This window comes from Mustela erminea, chromosome 1, assembly GCF_009829155.1.
Source record: "Mustela erminea isolate mMusErm1 chromosome 1, mMusErm1.Pri, whole genome shotgun sequence".
In the NCBI taxonomy this organism is placed as follows: Eukaryota; Metazoa; Chordata; class Mammalia; order Carnivora; family Mustelidae; genus Mustela; species Mustela erminea.
Genome location: NC_045614.1, coordinates 61,452,344 through 61,468,234, shown reverse-complemented (window position 1 = coordinate 61,468,234; position 15,891 = coordinate 61,452,344). Strand labels below are relative to the sequence as shown.

Here is a 15,891-nt window from a genome sequence, read left to right as displayed (position 1 = left end):
TAGGAATTCTGCTGAAAGCACTTCAGACCCTTTTGCTCCTTAGTATTTAGATTATATTTAGATACATTTTAATGGATTTCTTTGGAGGCTTAATGCCAACATCTACTCTTCCAATTAATTAAGTGTCAACTCTGCAGTTCCTGCAGGCTAACAGATTTACCTTCCAAAATGCGCTTCATCCCGTTGTAATAAATGATATGACCTTCTGCAATGGGAAATGGAAGCCTCTGGAGCAGAGAAAAGCTACAGCATTTATTGGAGTGCTATGGATGGTTGCCAAGGCCAGGCCGGAGCTATGGATCTGTCAGTAGCAAGGCCGAGGGTCAGAGCACTTAAGAAAGACTTGGGAGGGTAAACACAGAGGAGAAAGGGAAGACATTCACCACTCCAGGGTGATCTTTGTTTCAGGAACTCACAAGCATACCACGTGACAAAGTAGATGTTGTAGTCTTCAGAATATGCTTTGAGGAAGCTTCTTCTGGCCATTCCTCGATTCTCCTGGAGTCCCTCCGTAAGGCCACCAGCCACTGTGAGCCTGGGAGTGAGTCTCCCATTGAGGCAGGACTGCACCACACTGCTGGTCTCCACACACTTATGATAGCCCTCGTTGCCTGTGTCCTGGGACTCCCGCTCTTGATCTTCCTCCACTGGGTTCCCTGATTTGATTTTTAATTATGGCAAGACACACATGCACAAAATTTACCATCTTAATCATTTGTAAATGTACAGGTCAGTGACATGAAGGACACTCATACTGTTGTGCAATCATCGCCACCTCCAACTCCAGAACTCTTGTCACTTTTTGAAACTGAAGGTCTGGACTTGTTGAAGGACAACTCCCCATTTCTCCTCCCCTCCAGCTCCTGGAAGTCACCATCCTACTCTCTGTTTCTATAACTTTGATTACTTTAGGTACCTCATATAGATGGGATCATACAGTATTTAAAGTTATGGATATGCCACTTTTTGTTTACCCGTTTATTTGTCAATGGACACTTGGGTTAATTCCACTTTTTGTCTGTTGTGAATAGTGTTGTTTTGAACATGATTCCACAAACACCTCTTGGAGACTCTGCTTTCAATTCCTTTGGAAATATAACCAGAAGGAGAATTGCTGGGATCTTAGAGTAATTCTTTTTCTTTTTCTCCTCCTCCTCCTTCTTCTTTTTAAAGATTTTATTTTTTTATTTGTCAGAGAGAGAGAGAAAGAGCACAAGCAGGGGGAGCAGCAGAGGGAGAGGCAAGCTGCCTGTTGAGCAGAACTCAATCCCAGGACTCTGGGATCATGACCTGAGCTGAACGCAGATGCTTAACAGGATGAGCCACCCAGGTGTCCCTGGATCACAGGTATTCTATTTTTAATGTTTTGAGGAAACTCCATACTGTTTTTATAGGGCTGCGCCATTTTACATTCCTGCCAACAGTGCACAAGTGTCCCAATTTCCCCCATGTTCTTCAATACTTGTTGTTTTCCACTTTTTGTGATAGTAGCCATCCTAATGGGTGGCTCACTTACTCTGATTCACCACAACAGCATGCGCAATACAGTGCCTGGCCCAAGGGATGACCACAATGAGTGGCTTTTAAATAGAATGCCTTTTTGTTTCAGGCACGTATTGAACCAACTCTCCCTCTGATCAGCCTGCTCCATCTCATTAAAGCCATCTTTGTTGATATACAGTGATAACTTGTATCAGGGATGGGAAACTCTTTTACCTAAAGGCAGACTCTCCAGACATATCCTGTCCAGACATGGGAAAATTCAACATAGTAAAATGTTTTTCTTTCCCAAAACAATCTGTAAAATCATGCTGGAACTTGATACCACAACATAAAATTTATCTAAAAAAATACTCTTGTAAGAATAAACACAAAAATCCTGGAAAGGAATATGAGTGGGGCACAGGGAGACTCTACTTGCAGCTGTTTGAACACATGAACATGATGTGCAACTGCTTTTTGGTAGCCAGAGGGTTGCTACTGGCTTGGAGTGATGCAGAGATTTCTGTTCAGCTCCCCTTCCTTGCTGCAGCCTGAGGTTTAATATCACCATTGCAAATCACAGCGCTGCTACCACCATTGCCCTCAGAGCAACCTCCTTCCTTCAGCTCATTCACCACCCATTCCTCTCAGCTCTGGTTCTGACTCAGAGTTTGGCATCATTTCTTTAGGAGGCAGGGCTCCTTGGAGATTTTCCCTGCTTCCTGAAAACATGACAGTCCCAAAGGTCAATTTCCCTTAAGACCTAGGTGTTCTTTTATTTTCTTTTTTTAAGATTTTATTTATTTATTTATTTATTTATTTATTTATTTGAGAGATAAAGGCTGAGAGAGAGAGAGCATGAGCGAGGGGAGGGTCAGAGGGAGACGCGGACTCCCCAGTGAGCCGGAAGCCTGATGCGGGACTCAATCCCAGGACTCCAGGATCATGGCTTGAGCCAAAGGCAGTCACTTAGCCAACTGAGTCACCCAGGCGCCCAAGATCTAGGTGTTCTGGAGCAAATGGGGCAAGCCTCAAAAAATATATTGTTATTGTGCTGAAAATAGATTTACTTAATCAAAGAGGGGCACCTGGGTGGTTCAATCCATTAACCGTCAGACTCTTGATTTGGGTTCAGGTCATGACCTCAGGGTTGTGAGATCAAGCCCCCTGTCGGGCTCTTTGCTTAGGATTCTTCTCTCTCTCATGTTCTCCTCCCCTGTGTACTTACTCTGCCAAACAAAACAAAGAAATAGGGGTGCCTGGGTGATTTAGTCAGTTAAGCCTCTGCATTCAGCTCAGATCATGATCTCAGGGTCTTGATAACAAGCCCCATGTGGGGCTCCCTGCTCAGCGGGGAGTTTGCTTCTCTCACTCCCTCTGCCCCTCCACCGTGCTCATTCTCTCTCTCTCTCTCAAATAAATAAATAAATAAATAAATAAATAAATAAAATCTTCAAAAAATAAGAATATTAACTTAAAAAAAGAATTCAAAGAATATTTTGAATGTTATCATCATTTTGTCTTGGTGAAACTAAGGTAGATAGACCTAATGGCTGGACAGTGGCAGTGCCCTGACCAGATCTCAAGCCTGTAGTGCCCAGTGAATACCCCTTGTAGATGCTAAGATGTCCCTTTCCCTCTGCCGAATGGTTTGTGACTTTGGAGATTGGTGTCCTGTGGTCTCGGAGTCTAAGTCTTGGAACCAACAGAGAAATCAGGAATGACTTCATGCCACTATGTCATCACTGTCTCATCATTTTTCTCTTTTCTACTTTTTTATTGCTGGGCCAGTCAGCAGCTCTGACTATATTTTTTTTCAGGAAGGGCTCCTTCCAGGTTTCTAGATTAGTCAGAATTATTGTGCTGTATTTGCTAATAACCATTTTTTTTCATTCTTTCTTGAGATATGATTAACACGTAACATTGTATGAGTGTAAGGTGTGCAACATGTTATGAAATCCAACCATTTTTCTTTTTTTAATTGAGGTATAATTGGCATATAACATATTAGTTTCAAGTATACAACATAATGACTCAATATTTGTAGATACTGTGAAACAACTACCAAAATAATTCTAGTTAACATCCATCACCATACAGTTGTATATTTTTTCTTGTGATGAGAACTTTAAAGATTTGCTCTCTTGGCAACTTCCAAATATGCAATAGAATATTATTAACTGTAGTCACCATGCTGTACATACAGCCCCATGATTTCTCCTATAAATGGAAGATTGTACCTTCTGTATCAAATATTTTTAATGTTGAACAGTGAGGAGCAGGAACAACCAGACAGACTTCTGCTGTCACCTACACCCTCATGTTCCTCTCTCTGTTGACTGTGGCTATTGGCATATGTGGGAACACCCCAAGGCCTGTTCTTCCCCCAGAACCAGTTAGATCCAGATGAATCTGGACTGGGGATCAAGGCACTTGGATTGCTGTCCAGCTCACCCAGCAAATAACACTTTTTAACACTTGAGGAAACCTATTGCCCTACCTGGATATTAAAGCCCCTTAAAGATGACTTCATCCTACAGTAATTAAAGAGAGACATTGTAAAGTTCAAGAGCTATTTCAGAAATGTTATTCAAATGAAAAATAGCAGGGACAGCAGCATGAAAACCTTACTGAACACGTAAGATTCACCAAGCTTGGTGTTAGCACCGTGGGAATAGCTGGATCATCAGCCCAGGTGGAGACTAGATCCATGGAAGAACTCTAGGCGAACGTGATAACCACTACACTACGGAAACCCCCCTTACCATGGATGAACTCTAAATATACAAGTCCATGGCCTTGGGTTGCCTTTCTGTGGGTGGGGCCTTCAAGAGAGGTCTATCAAAATACTTTGAGGAAAGGGCTTTTATGTTTAAATCAATTTGGAAAATTCTCGCTCTCTCTCTCTCTCTTTCACACACACACACACACACACACACACACACACACACACAGCAGCGCTTTTGGGAATTCACAGTGCATATTCATTGATTAAACAGTTTGGTGAATCTTGCTGCAAAGAACCCATAAAAGCCATAATTTCCCACATTTCCTTGACTTCAGAACTTGTTTTCAGTAACATGTACCAACACAAAGAGGAACACATTTTGGGAGTGCTGATCTGGACCTTTATATCTCAGAAGGACTGTAACAGGTATGACATGCCTCTGAACGATAGCAGAATATAATAAGAGCCCAGTGGAGACATGAACGAGGTCCACACAAGAGAGAGGAAAAGTTGCTGGGGCAGAGCAGTCTTGCAGATAAGTTTAGAGAATAAGATACCACCTGGAGAGCCTTGAATGCCAGGCTAAAGTCAAGACTCATAGAAGAAGGTGGTGTGTCATGTTCCTCAGTGGGCTCCTCCTGAGAGACCTGTTAGCTTTGCTTATGGTTTCCCAGGACACTCAGTGTGCATACCAGGCTCCCTTAGCTGCCTCCCTTTCCCTGGAATGAGACCCTCAAGTTGGGTGTGCATTGTCTCTAGTCCTTGCTTAGACCTATGGCTCTCAAACTTCAGCATGCATTAAAGTAACATGACAGAGTTGGCAAAACAGATTGCTGGCTTTACCCAGTGGTTTCTGATTTAGTGGTCCCAGAAGGCACCTAAGAATTTGCATTTCTAACAAGTGCAAGGTGATGCTGATATGCTGGTTTGGGAACCACCCTCTGAGTAGTCCTTCAGCAATACATTTATTCATTTATTTATTTACTTCTTTAAAAGATTTTATTTATTTATTTATTTGACAGAGGGGGAGAGAGAGTGTGTGTGTGTGTTTGTAAGCTGGGGAAGCTGCAGAAGAAGAAGGAGAAGCTGACTCCCTGCTCTGCAGGGAGCCCAACATGGGACTCATTCCCAGGACCCTAGGATCATGACCTAAGCTAAAGGCACTTAACCAACTGAGCCACCCAGGTGCCCCAGGAATACTTTTTTTTTTTTTTTAAAGATTTATTTATTTAGTTGAGAGATAAAGCAAGCAAGCCCATGCATGGGTGGGAAGAGCAGAGGGAAAGGGAGAGAGAATCCCCAGCAGACTCCCTCTAAGCGGAGAGCCCAATGACACAGGGCTTGATCCTACAATCCTGAGATCATGACAAGAGAGGAAATCAGGAGTTGGATGCTTAACCAACTGAGCCACCCAAGTGCCCCCCTTCAGGAGTACTTTTAATTCTGACCCTTTGGTCACCAACAATTTTTTGCCCTGGTGGGCACACAGAGGACAGAGATGATGGGGGTGTTTTAAATGATACTGGAGAGAAAGATGGCTCCAGCCAGATTTCTCACTCTTCAGGGTCTCAGTTTCCCCACAGAAATAGTTGGTGACTTGGTGCTTGGACCAAGTCATAGCTTGAAAACTCAAATCTGAGACATGTCGAGGCAACAGACAATGAATGTGTCAAGCCCTAGAGCACAAGCTGAGGCCCAGTTCACATTAGCTGCTGCCATGCTAGGTGTGGGGTGAGTTGCCAAGAGGAAGCCATGACAACATTCTTTATGTAGGGAAACAGGCTCAGTGAGGGTAGATACTGGGTTCAAGGTGACTTAGCAAGTGAGAAAGCGCAAGCTTCAGATTTAAAGGGTTTAATATCAAAATCTCCATTGTTCCTTGGATACAACATTGCCTCTAAGGGTGTCCCAAACACCAGTCATGGCATGACATTTGTAAAGGTTTTGTGGGCTAGGCAGAAGTGAGGAGGAATGCAGAGCCCTCCCAGAGATCTGAAAAACATATTATTTGCTCTTTTTTCCTATTGCAATTGCGGGCAGAGCCACAGGCACAGGACAACTTAGACAAAGGATGGTCAAGGTATGCTAAAAGCTATGCTATGCTCTACCAGGTCTAATCCACCTGATTCTCTATTACCAGCTTTTCACCCAAGTTTCTTGCCTGGGAGCTAATCAAGCTTTAATTGGAAACAAAAATGTAGTCTCTTACCTGAGTCACAGGATGACAACAAACCAAGATAAATTAGAATTAGGCTTGCAGGAGCTGGGGCTGCTTCTGCTAATGAAGCAAGCACAAGCAGGGAGTCTGCAGCCAATTTAAAGAGACAGTCCCCGTCATGGTCTGTGGCACACTGGGTAAGGTTGCTCGCTTTTACATTTGTGGCAGCATTCAGCTAATAAGGGGATACAGGGTGAGCTGGACTTCATTTCATTTCTCTTCCATGCACTGCCCTCACACAGGGGTGTCAGTGGTGAGTGATAGGAAGAGAAGGCAAGGAAGGACATAGTTGTAGAATTAATAAAATTATTAGAATTATGAGAATTAATAAGTGAATTTTTAAAAATTGTAAGTGAATTTAAAAAGTCCTTAAGCTATAAGGTCAGCATATAAATATCAGCTGTATTTCCTTATACTAATACAGTGTACAATTGCTTAAAATGTATTAAGGATTTAGGAATAAGTATAACTAAAGATGTGCAAGACCTCCACACTGAAAACTAAAAATCACAAGAGACTTTAAAGAATATCTATAAAAATAAGAAAATATACAATGTTCATGAAATAGAAGACTCAATATTATGGCTCTTTCAGTTCTCCCCAAACTGATCTGTGGATTCAATGTAATCAGAGTCAAACCTCTGAGGGATATTTTCTTGGGAGAAAATGGGCAAACTGGTTTTAAGTGTTACAAGGAAATGCAAAGGGATGCAAATAGCCAAGTCAATATTGAAGAACAAAGATTAGAGGACAGTGAGGCTCATTATACAATTAATTAATAGAAGTTTTGGCAAATAGATCAGAATGTAAAGTCCTAACACAGACACATACACCTGCATTACTTGATTGTCACAAAGGTAAAACTGCTGTGTGGATGGTCTCTTCCAGAAATGGTGTCAGATCCCTGACTTCACCCTAATCACAAAACCCAATTCCAGACAGTTTGTTGATTTAAATGTGAATGGTAAGCCATTAAGTATTCTCAGAAATAACATGAGAATATCTTTTGATTTTAGGGTACGCAAATGTTTCTTCAGCGGATCGTAAAAAGCAAGAATACTTAAGGGAAAAAAAATTGATAAGTTGGAATTAAAGTTAAGGACTTTTAGAAAAGGGTGCCCTGCCCCAATCTTCCCTCCTTGTTAAAATTTAAAAAAAAAAAGAAAGAAAGAAAGAAAGAAAGAAAGAAAGAAAGAAAGAAAGATGAGCTTCAGTCATTGAAACTCCCTTGAGGAACAAAACAGCAGAAAGTATTTGCAACACACATATTAGCAACAAACAACATCCACAAATCATTCTAAAGTTAGAGAACTCAACAGAAAAATGGGCACTTTACATAAAAGGATATACATTATTTGAAATATGCTCAGCATCAGGGAAATGCCAATCAGTCATCAGGGAAATGCAAATTAAAACTGCAAGAAAAGCCCAAACTCTGTGACCCAGTAATTCCACTACAAGCTATATATCCCATGGAAATGCTCTTTTCCCTAGGATCTCTCCAACCTTAGGGGCCCCTTTTCCCGGTTCCTCTGGCCATGGAGACAGATTTCCCTGTGCCTTATGCTACCTTCTGAGGGAAGCGGTCAGAGAAAAGAAAGAGAGAGGGCTTCTTCCACCTCTGGACCTCTTGTTACAAAGATGGAGATTCTCTCAGGGCAGGACCGGGGGAGAGATCAGACAAAACCCAAACCAACCCAGGGATCTCCCTACAGCAGTACAGAGGAAGTATAAACTATAGAATACACAGAAAGTGATTAGATGGTATGCAGTTATAGTATAGACCAGTACAAAATAAAATCTATAATTAAGCGCTGCATTTCTTTGTTGTTTCTTGGAAGACATAAAAATAGGGGGCACGTGATTGGATTGGATCGAATCTTTGGATTTCTTGGTTTCTAAAGCTTTTGGTAAAATTTCCCATTTTAAGCATCGTCTTTTTATTCTCCAGCAATGGTTTTTGAAGTGGCAGCCAGTGTCCCAGAGAGCCTGGGGGCTGCCACAGTGTGGCCGGTGTGGAATAGAGCAGACCATTTGGTCTCTGAGATATTCCCTTTGGGTCACCATCAGCTCCACGCACAGAGCAGAAGCTGAAAACACATTCACAGGGGTCTCCAAGTCTCTGAGGAGGAGAGGAAGGGCCAGTCATCTCTTCTTTGTTCTTGCCTTTCACTCAACACATGTTTATTGAGTGACCCATTTAAGTGCCTGGAACCAAGCTATTGATTAAAGTGCATACTTCACTTATTCCTCATTTCACCTCCTTAAATTCACTCTCCCTGTGCTTCCAGCCCTGGAGCCCTAGAGCCTGGCTGACCTTGTCAGCCCTGCCTGAACGTCCTAAGACCATAGAGCCCGAGAACTTGACACTGGAACCTACTGGAAAGTAGGTGGCAAGGAAAACAGCTACATTTGGGAACATGCGCGGGAACCCACTGCGTTGTGGGACCCCAGATAAGGCACTTCACCTCTCTAAATCTCCTTTTCCTTCTCCACAAAATGGTGTAAACACAACGACTTCCTCAGGGAGGGTCAGTGATGTAAGTCTGTAATGTGTATGCCTGACTCAACCAGAGTGATGCTTCCCTTCCTATCTCTGCCCCTCTCAACAATGTCCTGTTGCTCTAGCAGCCACCCTCCGAGACTTGGAGCCACACCCCGAGACTCACGGGGTGGAAGGCATGGGAAGTAGTGCCCTTCTTGCTGGGAGAGGTCTGCTCTGCCTCAGAGGCCCAAGGCCCCAAAGACACTGGAAAAGCAGGTAGTTGCCTCCCTGCCCCATCGCCCCTGTCTTGTCAGGATTTGGGGAAGCTTAAAAATGAGGAAGAAATGTTATAAGTGTATGTGTACCTTGAAAAGCTCTAAGGCTATGTTCCTTAGACGCTAATGTTAACTCAGGCCTCTGGGACCCTGTAACATGAAATGATTCAGTCGGTCTAGGGCAGGACCCAGGATTCTGCATTTTTATGCATGGGTCCTGACGCTGACAGTCCCAGGACTACATTCCAAAGTGGCTCCTTCGACTTCTTCAGGCACCTGGGTGGATCAGTCAGTTAAGCATCTGCCTTCAGCTCAGGTCATGACCACAAGGTTTAGGATCCAGTCCCACACTGGGCTCCCTGCTCAGCGGGGAGCCTGCTTCTCCCTCTGTCCTCCCTCATTCATGCGTGCACTCTGTCTCTCAAAAATAAATAAATAAATAAATAAATAAATAAATAAATAAATAAATCTTATAAAAACAAAACCAAAATAGCTGTTTCTAGCTCAAAAATAAATAAATAAATCTTATAAAAACAAAATCAAAATAGCTATTTCTAGCTCAGAGCATACAGATCCAGGCTTCTCCACACCTGGCCGTTTTCTGCATCTCTCACAAACCAGCCCCTTCCCACTCTACTCGGTCCTGCTCACCCTCCAGGAGGAGAGCTCTGAAGGTGGTCTCTTCTCTCTGCAAGCCCGGCCAGTCACCCTTGCGAATGGTGAAGTTCGTTCTTTTCCTTGCTGAGCTGTGGGCAGAGTAGAGGGAGCGTTGAGGGAGAAGAAAACTGCCCTGAAGAACATTTCTACAGCAGCCTATGCAAAATCTCAGCCATGGAGCCCAAACACACAAAGCTGTCTTCTCGGCCTCTGGCCCTGACAGGGAGACTGGAGGGGCTGGGCCTCCAGCAAGCGGCACTTTTCCTTACAATTTTGAGCCTTGATCCCTTTGATCCCCTTGATTTTTTTAGTTTCTCAGCCTCTATCCCTAGGTACCTATGTGACTTTGGGCTCTTCCCCACCTTTCTCAATCTAAGTACCATCATTTGTAAAAATAAGAATAAAACCATATAGTCGCATTCAGAGCATCACTATTTACTAATATCCAAAAGATGGAAGCAACACAAGTGTCCATGGATGGGAGAATGGATAAGCAAAATATATATATACACAGTACACTATTATTCGGCTTTAAAAAAAGGAAGGGAATACTGTCATATGTTACAATATGGACAAACCGCAGGTTATTACACCAAGTGAGATAAGCCAGTCACAAAAAGGCAAAGACTGTATGATTCCACTTACATCAGGTTCTGAGAGTAGTCAAATTCATAGAGGCAGAAAGTAGAATGGTGGTCATGGGGGGCTGGGGCTGGGTAGGGGTGCAGGTGGGTGAATGGGAAGTTATTCAATAGGTACAGTTTTGATTTTATAAGATGTGGGAGCTCTGGAGGTTGGTCACATGACAAGGTAAATAAATATACTTAACACTACTCAATTGTACTCTTAGAAATTACGATGGTAAATTTTATATTAGGCTTTCTTTTTGTTGTTTTGATTGTTTTAGAAAACACAATTTTAAAAAAATGGAATAAAACTACAGCCCTCACAGGGTTTTTGTGAGGCTTCAGTTAGGCCAGGCTACCAAGGTACAGGCCTCAAGGCAGCTGAGTGTGGTTCTTCTGCAAATAGAAACTTTGGTCACGTACTCTGTCTGCACTGTCCTGCTGTCCCTCATTCCTGTAGGCCAGATCATGTACCCCACGACAAGTTAGACACCACTCTGGGCTGGGAAGTTTGAGAGAAAAAGGATGGGTAGAGCATGCATAGATTCTCAACAGATGTTGGGGAGCAAACAGGTTCATTACGTACCCTGTGTTGGCGGGGAGCCTGTGGCTTGGAGGGTCACTTAGGGCATTGAGCAAGACCCAAGCAGGGGTCTTCTGGGCAAAGGCCAGGCTCCCTGCTCAGGGAATTCCCTCTTGGGTTTTCTGCAAGTGGAGCCTCATCTCTCAGGCCCTGCCAGATGCTCACTGAACTCCATCCGGAAGGAAACCTTGCTTGAGTATTGCCCAGTGAGGAAGAAAGCCAAGCAGTCAGGCTGCCAAGAATTACATCCAGGAGGGTGGAGGGAAATTTTGAGGAACATTCTCCACCACTTTTTTTCCACCTGTGAGTCCAGCTGGATGATGTGTGTGAGATGCTTTCCTCAGGAAAGCAAATCTCAGAACAGCTATCTTATGGAAATGAGCCCTGAACAGCATTATTTTATATTCTGGGCTATTTGGTTGTTAATCATAATAATGATGAGGTGAATTAAATGGAATTGTTAGAAGTGGAGTTCAGTGGATTCTACCATTCTACGTACATGTTTAATGCTTTTACTACATTCATCTTGGTTAAAATTAACTCTGGGGGCGCCTGGGTGGCTCAGTGGGTTAAAGCCTCTGCCTTCAGGTCAGGTCATGATCCCAGGGTCCTGGGATCAACCCTGCATTGGGCTCTCTGCTTAGCAGAGAGCCTGCTGCCTCCTCTCTCTCTCTGCCTGCTTGTGATCTCTGTCTGTCAAATAAATAAAATCTTAAAAAAAAATTAACTCTGTAAATATTGAAACAAATACTGTCATCGAGGTAGCAGCACTGAAGCTCTTCAATTTAGTTCACATGTGAGCTTCACAACAAAAATCTCTCTGTCACACAGGTGGTTCCTCTCCATCATGTGTCACACTACCCCCGACAGGCCTAAAGGCAGGCACCAACCATCTCTTGGGTCTACACTTTACTTCTGTACTCTCTCTTTCTCTTGCAATCTCTTCCTTTCTTGCAATCACATCAGCCTTACTGCTGCTGTCTTCCCACCTTCTCTTCAGTCCTACTGACTGCCTCATCCTCAGAACTTCTTTATAGATATGGAAAAAAAACAGAGAAACTGTCAACTGGTAGGTATGTGTATATTCCCTTTCAAATTCTGAATTGGATATGAGAGTCCCAGTGTGAACCAGCCACTCGCCTAAGTGGGAAATGAAGCCTGACTCTTAGGCCAAGCATCAAGAACTTCAGGCAACTTAAAGACTAAATCAGTCACCAAGGATTCATGTTGTTACCACTCTGCAGCCTGGGCTTTATATGCCCATTAACCTTGTCAAGATGACTAGTGAGCTGACCCGTAAATAGCTTTGGGACTGAATTACAGCCAAATTCCCAAGTGAAATGCTTAGGAGAAGCTCCAAAACTACGAACCAACTCCAAATTACTGAAGTAGATAATTTTCTTTTCGGGTGACTTTCACTGGAGTGACATGCTGATATTTAAAGGCTTTGAAATCTGACAGACCTGGGTTTAACTTACTTTGCTTCTCACTAGCTGTGTGAAGAAGGTCTGTTACTTAACCTCTCTGAGTGTGAGTTTCCTTAAATGTAAACTGGAGATAATATCTGCATCTTTGTTTAGGTGTAAAGTGCTCAGTATATTCCCAAGACAGAGAAGGGCTAAATAGACCTGATACAAAGTAGGTAATAGAGACCTGGGACCTACTGTTGGTACCATGTAGGATGACAGTGGTAAGGCAGTTCAGAAGTAGGAAAAAGAAGAATGTAGAAACATCCTGTCTTTTCTGGGAATTTGTTTCCTTAGACTTTCTTCCACCTATGAAGTCTGGGGTATGGCATCCTCCAAGGCTTTATGCATCCTCCTTTGAATGCCCTTTCCAGCACTGCCACCACCATTGCATTTTAAATAGCCATATTGATTTATCCTTCCCTTTGCCAGTGAAATCCTCCAGGCTCTGTTGACAGAGCAAAGCACATGCTCTGCTTCTTTCAAGCCCTCTTCAAACACAGTGCATCAGCTCTCTATGTCTTGGTTTGTGGAGAAACAAACTGGAGGTTGCTTTGGGGATTTACAGATTACATGTCTGTTCCTGGCCAGTGTGGGCAAACCAGGGTCAGTTGGAATTGACTTGGGATCAGGATTTGGGGAGATATGAAGGCTCTTTTTCTTTTTTTTCTTTTCTTTTCTTTTCTTTTTTTTCATGATAAAGAAGGGAGTCAAAGGAAATTCAGATCTTAGGTTCATTTGTCTTTTCCCTTCATACATGCATTGTGCCTCACACACTCAGATTGGTGGCTGCTGCCAGCTCCTACTGAGACAATGCTGAGGACACTGGATGCCAGTTCCTCACCTTCAGTGCTTGTGACTCAGCCAGAATCCAGACATGTAGAAGGCGGTACATGGTCTAGTGACATATTGTGAGGATTGGCCCTGGTGGTATGGTCTGATTATCCCTCTGTATGTTTGCTAAAAACACCCATTAGATAATGTCTGCTGAGAGTGTGGAGAGAAAGAGCCCACTCTCTAATTTAATCTACATTAATGATAAATTTGGGGAAATCTAGTGGATAGTGTGCATTTGTCTGAGAATGTAGAAACATGAATTATAAATCTAGTTTTCTCAACCAGACCTTTAACAAGTCCCCTCACTTGTCTTGGCCTTAGTTTTGTCTTATGAGAAATAAACCACTTTTGAGAATGCCTGCCCAGCTAAGCTCAAGGAGAAGGGTCTGATAAGGTAATGGATTTGAAAGTGCTCAGGGAAAAGAAAAAGAGCATTATGGGAAGAAACACCATGGTTAGAAAAGGTTTCTTACTGTTGGATCAAGAACATCAGACCAGACACTCAGAAGGGAATTCAAAATTCATTAATGCAAACAGAAGCTTATGGACTCCAATTAGCAAGAAGCAGAAGGGAATATTGTAGAGCCATTTTTAGCAGATCCAGCACAGAGCCTTCAGAAAATGGTTACTGAGGAGGAAACATTTATGAAGTTTTGATTCAGGGAGAGGAGTCTTTCTAGCAGAGTGACAATTTTTCATAACAGTTAGGGACTTTAGCTCAGCTTCAGCACACTGGTAGGGGTTCACAATACACAGAAATGAATTCATCTGTGTACCCTACTCCTTGCGTTTTTATGATTGCTTACAAGACAATCTGGAGTACAAAGAAGAGGAAAATCCAAGAAATAATGAATTGACTAAGCTGCATATGATACCATTTCCAAGGCACTGAATCTTTTTATTAGTTAAACATCAATGGCAAACTCCTGGATCATGTGCCCATACAGCACCTGCTTTTGGAGGGGCTGTAGTAAGTATCAAATTCAAAGATCTTTATTCTCCTCTCTGGACGCGTTCTACTGATTTCTTTCAAGGGCTGTCCCTTGAATGGAAAGAAAAGGTTGGAATGGAAAAAAGGTTGGGCAGAAGGGTTTGGAGGCCCCCAATATACTATACTTCCATTCCAAGTTTATGCCAGAGTTCAACTTTGTATATGATTTACATTTGGAATTTTCTGAAAGGTGTCGATGCCTTAAAAAATGACATGAATGGAATCCAAGTTTTTAAAGGGCAATGGTAGCCATCTAAATTAGGATCGAGTATACATCCTTGAGAAAATATATAGACCATTAAAGAAAACAAAGAAACCACATGTAAGCCATGCTATAGCATAACCAGGACACAAGGACTACCAAAATAACCAATTCATATGGAAGTAACAGAATAAATATTCAAAATAGCAAAGCCAGAGCCAGCTCCAGAATTTATACCCAAATGGAACATGGCCAGAGACTGCGCAGAAAGCAGAGGATAGCAGGAGCTTAGCTGTAATGAAATACAAAATAAAATTCACCACAAAGAGGTGGTCCTACCCTAAGCAGAGAAAAATGAGAAGAAATCTGAAACCTGACAAGCCAGAGCACTGGCTGAGGGATGGGATTTGGGTGGCTGTGGGGAAATTGAGAAGAAGATGTATGGAAGGACACAGAATCAAAATGAAAGGCACTGCTCTGGGGGCTAGAGAGGCGACTAAAAGGGAAGGACAACTCTTGGAATCTTCATGGTGAATGGAAAGAATGAGGCAAGAAGTGGAAATTAAGGGTCATTGAGAAAACAAAGGATCATAAAATTAGAAAGATCATAACTTTCCTCTTTCCTCATGCCACCCATTAAAGAAACTGCAAGTCAGCACGCCAAGAGGGTTGTCTTAAACTGAGAAAGCCAGTGAGCTATCCAAACTCCTTAGCTCCAGATCTCATCTGGTCCAGAAAAATATAAACATTTTAAAAAGAAAAAGAAAATGCCAGGCTGCATTTGTACATAGCTACCTTAAGAAAATTTTAAATGGGGATAAACATTTCACCTAATAATTTTTTCAGTACTGCCATGAAGCAAGGGAAAAAATTATGATATTCTAGCCTAATATAAACATCGATAAACTAGCATTTGTAATTAAGAAAAATCATCTTGGGTAAGAAATTTTAAAATTTGTGGACACCTGAGTGGCTCAGTCATTAAGAATCTGCTTTCGGCTCAGGTCATGATCCCAGGATCCTGGGACTGAGCCCTGCATCGGGCTCCCTGCTTGGTAAGTAACCTTCTTCTCCCTCTCCCACTCTCTCTGCTTATGTTCCCTCCCTCACTGTATCTCTCTCTGTCAAATAATAAATTTTTAAAATCTCAAAGAAAAAAATTTATTTTATTATGTTTTTAATTAAATTTTATTTTTTCAGTGATCCAAGCTTCATTGTTTTTGTACCACACCTAGTGCTCCATGCACTACATGGCCTCCTTAATACCCACCACCAGGTTCACCTAACCAATTTTAAAACTTGCAATAGAAATGGACAGAACACAAGAAATGGGAGTTGATC

The 15,891-nt window shown here is 42.5% G+C and overlaps 1 protein-coding gene across 1 annotated transcript in view; it reads right to left on the bottom strand.

Moving 5' to 3' along the window:
- Positions 1-252: 252 nt before the first annotated feature.
- The window catches only part of LOC116589195, a 44,899-nt gene continuing 29,260 nt past the window's right edge, over positions 253-15,891 (bottom strand). The window contains exons 3-4 of the mRNA XM_032341188.1: positions 9,840-9,934; positions 253-656 (exon numbers count right to left, since the gene is read on the bottom strand). Coding sequence (XP_032197079.1) covers positions 253-656; positions 9,840-9,934 — 499 coding nt within the window. The remainder of the gene's footprint in view (positions 657-9,839; positions 9,935-15,891) is intronic.